The 8096-nt window shown below is 43.8% G+C and overlaps 1 protein-coding gene across 2 annotated transcripts; it reads right to left on the reverse strand.

Moving 5' to 3' along the window:
• Window positions 1–246: 246 nt before the first annotated feature.
• LOC128732902 (actin-5C) lies at window positions 247–6351 on the reverse strand. 2 transcript variants are annotated; one of them, XM_053826339.1, is made up of 2 exons: window positions 6119–6351; window positions 247–2789 (listed from the first exon to the last, which is right to left on the reverse strand). In XM_053826339.1, exon 2 carries the CDS (start codon window positions 2779–2781, stop codon window positions 1651–1653), a length of 1131 nt encoding a protein of 376 aa, XP_053682314.1. In that variant the 5' UTR covers window positions 2782–2789; window positions 6119–6351; the 3' UTR covers window positions 247–1650. The 2 variants fall into 2 exon arrangements, with proteins under 2 accessions (XP_053682314.1, XP_053682315.1); XM_053826340.1 differs by lacking the exon at window positions 6119–6351 and adding an exon at window positions 4208–4406.
• Between the last annotated feature and the right edge of the window lie 1745 nt (window positions 6352–8096).

Below are 8096 nucleotides of genomic sequence, written 5' to 3' on the forward strand. Positions count from 1 at the left end.
GCTCGAAACGTCCGTTGCGCATCCACTTAAAACCAACTTTCCAGATGAGAAAGCAAACAACCGTCTTCAGCAGAGTCACACCTGATTGAATACCTTCGTATTCAAGGCCAACTTGCTTCATTCGACCGCCTAAAGCTTCCTACAAGATCGACAACGCCTACTGATTTGAACAACACACACACACGGGAGAGAACCAAAAAAGCGAAACCATAATTAAATAACTAATCTGTGCTGTTTTGTTTTTTTTTTTTAATTCGAATGATCGCCCCAAGGAAAAGGTGCCACCCAAACTGGCTGCCGCTCCCGCCTCCTTCCGCTCCGGTGCTTCGACAGACGGACAGGGGAGACAGGATTCAGACATTCAGAAAGGGGGCCAAAACCTTTTCCCTATTGCTTTTTACTTGTGTTTTGTTTTTATTCAATCAATTGAAAACTTATTCATAACTTCCTTCCTTCCTTATGCCAATTTCATACTCGTTTTCTGTTTTTTCTGTTGTTGTTCAGTTGCTTTTGATTTTTCTTGCATTTGCTTTGGCAACCTCGCAATCAATTTCTCTCACTCCTTTACACCAGGGAAAGGAGCCTGTGAAAATGAGCAGAAAAGATGAATAGAAAAGGTAAAAATGCGGAAAATTACAAACGAATAAATTAAATTGATCCATTATTATAATGCCGATGTGTGTATAAATAAACGCTAATAAATATTTTTTTCGCTCCTCAACACTCGACTCGATTCGTCTGTCTGGGAAGTAATCATTCGATTGCAGGGTTTTTTTTCTCCTACCGACTGCTGGCGCTGCGCGCTCCGACTTTCTGATGGGCCGCCGTCGCCGTCGACCGGCAGTCGATTGTTTTCAACTTTTTTTGCGGGTTTTCTGATTTTTTTTCTTCTTCTTCTGCTTCTTCTCCTTCACTAACTCTTACAATTGTATTATACCAAATACAAGAAATGGAATTAATTTTTCATTGTATATCATAAGTAGTATGTAGTAACTTTTTTGGTTCTCTCTCTCTGTCTCACTCGCACTCGTTTTCTGTCTTGTGTGTGTGTGTTTTATAACCAACGATTGTTCGCATCTCGGTTACTCTTCTTCAAAAAATAAAGATAATTAATTAAATGACATGATGCGTATGTGTGTGTTCAAATCAATAAACTATTCAAATCGGAAAATAGACTAAGCTTGCTCTCTCGCGCACTGTTTTTCCCTACAAACTAACTTGCGTACTAATGCGTTAAGTAAAAAAAAATAATAAAAATACACAAAAAAACGACGAACTAACGTATGCATTATTGTGATGCGACTAAATAATCAAAACAATTAAACAAAATGGAATGAATGGGGGACGACGATTTGACGATACAAAAAATACGTTACTCGCTTTGATTATTATAAGTAATAATACAGGAATTGTCTTTTTATTATTAAGTTGTTCTCAAATGTGTCTTGCATACTTCTTTTTCTTGCTGGAAATGATCTTGCTGATGTTTTTGTTGTTGTTGCTGTTGTTCTTGTAATCTCTCTCGCGAATTGTTTAGCTAAACTTTGAGCTGTGGTTGTTGTTGTTGCTGCTGTTGCTGTTGTTTTCCTCATTGATGTTGTTGGTAAAAGAGTGTTATTGTTACGACGGTTAGTGCTACTGGTAAGTGGCTTAGAAGCACTTTCGGTGAACGATGGATGGGCCAGATTCGTCGTATTCCTGCTTGGAGATCCACATCTGCTGGAAGGTGGACAGGGAAGCGAGAATGGAACCACCGATCCATACGGAGTATTTGCGCTCTGGTGGGGCAATGATCTTGATCTTCATTGTCGACGGGGCAAGGGCGGTGATTTCCTTCTGCATGCGGTCGGCAATTCCTGGGTACATGGTGGTACCACCCGATAATACTGTGTTGGCGTACAGATCCTTTCGGATGTCGACGTCGCACTTCATGATTGAGTTGTAAGTAGTTTCGTGAATGCCACAGGCTTCCATACCCAGGAAGGATGGCTGGAACAGAGCTTCCGGACAACGGAAACGTTCGTTACCGATGGTGATGACCTGTCCGTCGGGCAGTTCATAGGATTTCTCCAGCGAGGAGGACGAGGCAGCGGTGGCCATTTCCTGCTCGAAGTCCAGTGCGACGTAGCACAGCTTCTCCTTGATGTCACGGACAATTTCACGCTCGGCAGTGGTGGTGAACGAGTAGCCACGTTCAGTCAGAATCTTCATCAGGTAATCGGTGAGATCGCGACCGGCCAAATCCAGACGAAGGATAGCATGTGGCAGAGCGTAACCCTCATAGATGGGGACTGTGTGCGAGACACCGTCTCCGGAATCGAGCACAATACCGGTAGTACGACCGGAAGCGTACAAGGACAGCACGGCCTGAATGGCGACATACATGGCCGGTGTGTTGAAGGTTTCGAACATAATCTGTGTCATCTTCTCACGGTTAGCCTTTGGGTTCAGGGGGGCCTCTGTTAGCAGAACCGGGTGCTCCTCGGGGGCGACACGCAGTTCATTGTAGAAAGTGTGGTGCCAGATTTTCTCCATATCGTCCCAGTTGGTGACGATACCGTGCTCGATCGGGTACTTCAGGGTCAGGATACCACGTTTGCTCTGGGCTTCATCGCCTACGTAGGAATCCTTCTGGCCCATACCGACCATCACACCCTGGTGACGGGGGCGTCCGACAATGGACGGGAAGACGGCACGGGGGGCATCATCTCCGGCGAAACCGGCCTTGCACATACCGGAGCCATTGTCGACAACGAGCGCTGCAACCTCTTCGTCACACATGTTGATATCTAGAGTTTTGAAAAAGGAAACGGAGAAAAAGAGAAAGACCAATTATGTAGCTAAAGCTCTCCGGTTTACCACCACGTATCAAGCGGGTTGCTAACTAGTTTTAGCGAAAGCAGCAGATTCTCAGCACACACCAGCGTAAAACGGTTACTTTGTGCTGCACGCGAGAAAGTCGGTACAGTTAAGTCACCGCAGCACCGGCCGGAGCAGGAGACCAAAGGAGAAGAAAAACCGTTTATGGAAACGATTTCAACTAACTGTTTCCAGGTTTTCGTTCGTTCGTTCGTACAGGTGCTTGTTGTCTTATCTTTCGCTCCGAGATACCTACGTGCGAGTTAAGGTTATGAAAAGATAACAAAAATCACCAAGACGGCGAATCGCATAGCAACCACCGTTTCGCTGCTCAAGGCAATAATTTCGTCAAACTTCTTTGCGTCACTCGCTTCTTGCTGCGTGACCACACTCGAAAAAGCATTCGGTCATAGTCTGCTGAGAATCTGTGCTGTGAAAAAAAGGTAATCAAGAAAAAATACTGCATAGAAGAAACAATCATCAAGTGTGCTTGAACAATTATGCGTCATTCGGACTTTTCTACCGTATTCAAAGATGGAATTTAATCAAAATAATTTTTTTTTTGTACAAGTCCACAAACGTATTGGGAAATGACACTGCCCATGAAAAACCTAATCTTTCCGTAATTTTTTTCTTCGACAGAAAATTTCATTTCTGTTTCAAAAAAGTTTAATATGAAAAATTCCTCGGAATTTCCGTCGAATTCTGACAATTTTGTGTACTGAATCAAACTCAGATCTGGCATCTCTGATCGTAACGACATTTTTCCAGAAACGTTCTCGGTCTGCAGCTTGCTACTCTGTGAACTTACTCCAGTAGAACAATGTTCACCACACACAACTACTACGGACATTCTCTTGGCCTGCCAGCCAAAAGGGACGAATGATGTATGAACGCAGTACATAATCGCCGGTAAAAGTATGCGTGGCTAAGCAACCATGATGGTGGCTGAAGAAATCTGCAGCGAAAATCATTATGGTGGTCGGGGACCGACACCGACTTTTCTTCCTATGCAATTTTTATTCGTCAAAAAACCTAAACTCGTTTTCAATTTGCGAATTGCGAAGCAGAAAATTTAACGTTCTGCAACCGAAAAATTCGAAATAATTTCCTGGAAAAAGAACAACCACAAAAGGAATCGATCGCCACCTCGCCACCGGCATTTTGAGATTTTTCTCCTCCAACGGATATCACGTTTCAGCGATTCGAAGAAAAAAACCGCAACCAACGCCCCATCGCTGCTGACCGTTAGTTATCTCACATAACCGCAGGTTACCTTCCCGGGGTGTACCGGGATTCCGAACAACACACTACTGATTAATTAAATTACCAATTTTCCAACACGTACCGGAACTTTTTTCACGGTTCTGCGTCCAAAAAACGGGTGAAGTAATGTGTGGCTGACGGCAACGGCAGGCAGAGAGGGCAGGAACCACTGGTATTCCAAGAACTTTATATAACGCAAGAAGGCGAATAAAGAGACACACGTACAACTCAACTCTAGCAACTGAACTACCTGGCCCGAAAGAAGGCGAACGAATGGAACGAACCGGACGAACCGCTAGTGCGCGAAGCTAATGATGGCTGGAAAGTGACGCCGCTCTGCTCCTAACGGCTCTTTTTGGACTTCCAGGTTTCCACTTTCCAGTTCCAGCCGCAGCCTGTGTGTAATTCAAATTGCACAAGCAGAGAGAGCCCGATAAAAGCTGCTGCTTCGCAGCGATGCCAATCCCTATTAAATTTGTCTATTTTAACCACACGAACCACAGAAGTTCGTTTCCGTTCACCGGGTTTGTGTTTCGAAAGAGCTGGCAACGCTGCTGCCGTGAGCCTGAACCGAAAGCCGCCCAAGGGCTGTTCGATGGAATACATGATGATGGAATGGAAGTGAGCTTTCGCTCTCCGCTGTTTCGGGGTGGCACTCTCGCAGTTTCGACCAATCGCTGAACATGACCATAAAAGGCAATGTTTGAAAAATGCTTAATTTCCACGTAAAGTCATCGCGTAGCGGTACCCCGCCGCAAACCTCACCGCAAGCAGACCATCTTGCCTGCTGCTACTGCTGCTGCTGCAGTAAACGACCGGCATTCATGATTCAATTCCCTCACTGTGTTTGTTGGGTTGGGTGTGTGGGTTTTGGTGGAAGAGCATGTGATTCAACTTGCACTGTGCAAAGTCTGTGCTGGCTGCTTGGTGGATGGAAACATCGATAAAGAGGAAGCCGGCCGCCGCCGCTGACTGGAAGAAAGGGGTTTCTCTGTGAACTTGAAAAAAGCTGCTTGAGCTAGGTTGAGTTGTGTGCGATGCGAAAGCCCTCAGTAGGCGGGGAATTGCGGCAGTTGGAAAGCGCAATGCTGAGGAAAGCTTGCGCAAGGGTGGATCCAACAGTAGTTGAGAAAATAAAACTAAACCGAATAAGAAAGTTGTTCTAGAAGAAACCTATTTTGAATTGAAACGGAAATGAAAAAAAATAATTTGAACTCCTTCAACTGTGAACAGATTTGGACACTGATAATCAACCAATTTTACTAATTAATTTAAAATTCACACCAAACCGTAGAGAAAACTACTACGGTTGTCCCTATGTTGTTTTTAATCCTAACAAGACCAACAAAAGGGGACCACCCCAAAAACCGATTTAGTCAGTTACTTTTGGGTGCTTCACATTCACTCCGATTCCGGGTTGGCGGCGGTTGCATTCCACCACACCCCCGCGGATTTCATCTTAACGAACAGAAACGGACTGCTTGCTGGTGGGCCGATGGATGATGATTCCATCCGCTGACGTGTCGAGTCTGTTACTCGAACCAAACCATAATCCATCTCTTCAGCAATCTATCGACAATATCGACAGACAGCCGGTGTAAACACTTGTGGACGATAGCAGGTGAGAAATCACACAATTCACACGCCTTGTTAGCCCCTTTTTTCCGAGACCAATTCTAACGAAAACAACCTGCATTCGACAGTACCACCAGCAGAGAGGTCAGTTGAGGGAAAAATTTCGTCGCTTTATTCCAGCTTTTCCAACACAAGTCACTTTTCCCAACCCGATCGCTCTCTAATCGCATTTGCAACGATCATTTTCCAATAGTCCTTGTTTTTTTTTTGAGAACGACCACAAAATTTGAATTTCACTACTGAATTCGGTTCCAATGTCCAATGTTTAAGTCCTTGACAATTGAATAGCACTTTTCTTTGGCACATGATTGATTTTTCTAATAAGTTTTTTTTTTTTTCATCACAAAACTCTACTTACATTTGGTAAATTAAATATAAATCCTAAGTTACGAATAAATTAATTGTGTGTATTTTTCTGCGTGCAGTGTTTTATTCCTTCGAGGAAATGACGATTTGGCGTAGCTTCTAGTTTTCACAGAAAATTCCAAGCTACGATTTAGTTTTTCTTGTTGATTGGCAGGAACTCCTCGGAGCCACTCTTTTCACTTGCTTGTTTTAAACTAAATAATGTTCACAGCACGATTACAAGAACTGTAGTGATACAATTTTTAAACAACACTCAGATTATAAATAGTACCCCACCATCTGAGCGGGTTGGCAGCATACCCGATCGCTTCGCTTTTGACCATATATGGTATTGCTGGATGCACGAGGCACCACCACAGGCGTAAACTTTCCGGCTCGCCGTCTAGCATCGCTGATGTCACGCACACACACACACATCACACATCACACAGCCCACTGCTCTCGCTCTGCTCTGCTGTCACCGTCGTCCGTCGCTTTCGTCGGACCTAACCGATTCCATCCAGTCCAGAGTTCCAGCCATATCGTGCGGTTCGTGGTCTGCAGAGTATGTATGAAACATAAAGTTGCAGCGGAAGTCAAGTGTGAAGAGCAAAGAAACGCAGGAAGACCCATCGAACGAACGGCCGTTTATCGCCGGCCGTCGTCCGTATTGCTCATTTTGGAACTTTTCTCGCGTGTTCGACTCTTTCTTATTAAGGGGGCTTCGGCCAATTCGAGGCTGGAGAAGGTTTCTTCATACATATGCATGCATCATGGTATACCGGGTCTGGTGTGTAAAAAGCATATCGCATTATTATCTCCTCGTCGGTGTGTGGTACCCTTACCCGGTACGGTGCGAACGGAACGTCGAGAAAGCCTCCGCACCATCGCCACCTTGACCGTAACGATTTTTGCCTGGCCACCACACTACGCTACTAATATGACGACGGACCGAAGACCCGCCAACACTCACTCGATCCTCAATCGAATATTTATTCACGGCTTTTATTGCTATTATTTGATTATTTGTTCGGCCCGCTTCATAATGATAATAATTTTATTACGATAACGATTCCTTTACGCGTCGCGGCATCATCAGTCTAAAGTTTTTTTCTCTTCTTCTTTTTCTTTGCCACTTCAATCATAATCAACTTCGGTTCGATCCATTCAGGCGGCTCTAATGCGCATGAGATCATACGGAATTTCGCCGAATCCAGCCAGCCGGCCAGTCCAGCAAGTGAGTTTTTCCGCTAAACCGTCATTGATAAGGATCCCTTCGCCCCGGTACTAGGAATTCCAAGATAAGGATTGGTTTCGATAACAAAAATAAGGCTAGTTGTTTGTACGCAGTACATGACAGGATCGAAGCCTGTGATTAGCAATGCAGATCCCCTGGGTCCTGAAATTTGAGTTTTTCAAGTAAAATTTAGATGTATTTCTGCACTTAATACTCATTATGTACTATACAAGTTAAGATTATACAATCAATGCGATGAAATTTTCATCAATAGTTTAGTTGTAGCTGAGAATTAGTGTTTACATGATTCCCATTTATAGACGGTTTACTGCGATCGAATCTTTTTTAACGCATTGACAGATTCACTCATTAACAAACAAAAATTGGCTTCCTTGATTGCTTGATCCTTGCTTTACGATAGAAGCTGTACAAGAATTATTTTCTAGGAAAACAAATATAATCGCACCCAACAAACATTTTTTTGAAGAGAAGTTTGTTCAACCATTATACAACTAATATTCAGTAAGCAAGCGCTTGTTAAGCAATTATTCAACAAAAACGTTTGTTGGGCAGCTCAAAAATACACGATGTCCTTTTGTTGTGATTTTCAAGCTGTCATAAACGCTGGCGTGTCCAGGGTGTGGCACGTTTGGGCATGTGGCAAGTAGCACACAGATTTTCCTTGAAAAGTTTTACTAAAAAAAGTAGAAAAAATGATTAAAAAAACTCAATTTTTCCTTATCGGGTGCAATAC

This window comes from Sabethes cyaneus, chromosome 1 (genome assembly GCF_943734655.1).
Source record: "Sabethes cyaneus chromosome 1, idSabCyanKW18_F2, whole genome shotgun sequence".
Classification (NCBI taxonomy): domain Eukaryota; kingdom Metazoa; phylum Arthropoda; class Insecta; order Diptera; family Culicidae; genus Sabethes; species Sabethes cyaneus.

Bases quoted from the DNA above. Each gene is read 5' to 3' on its own strand.
- LOC128732902 (XM_053826339.1), bottom strand. From the start codon at position 2,781: ATGTGTGACGAAGAGGTTGCAGCGCTCGTTGTCGACAATGGCTCCGGT.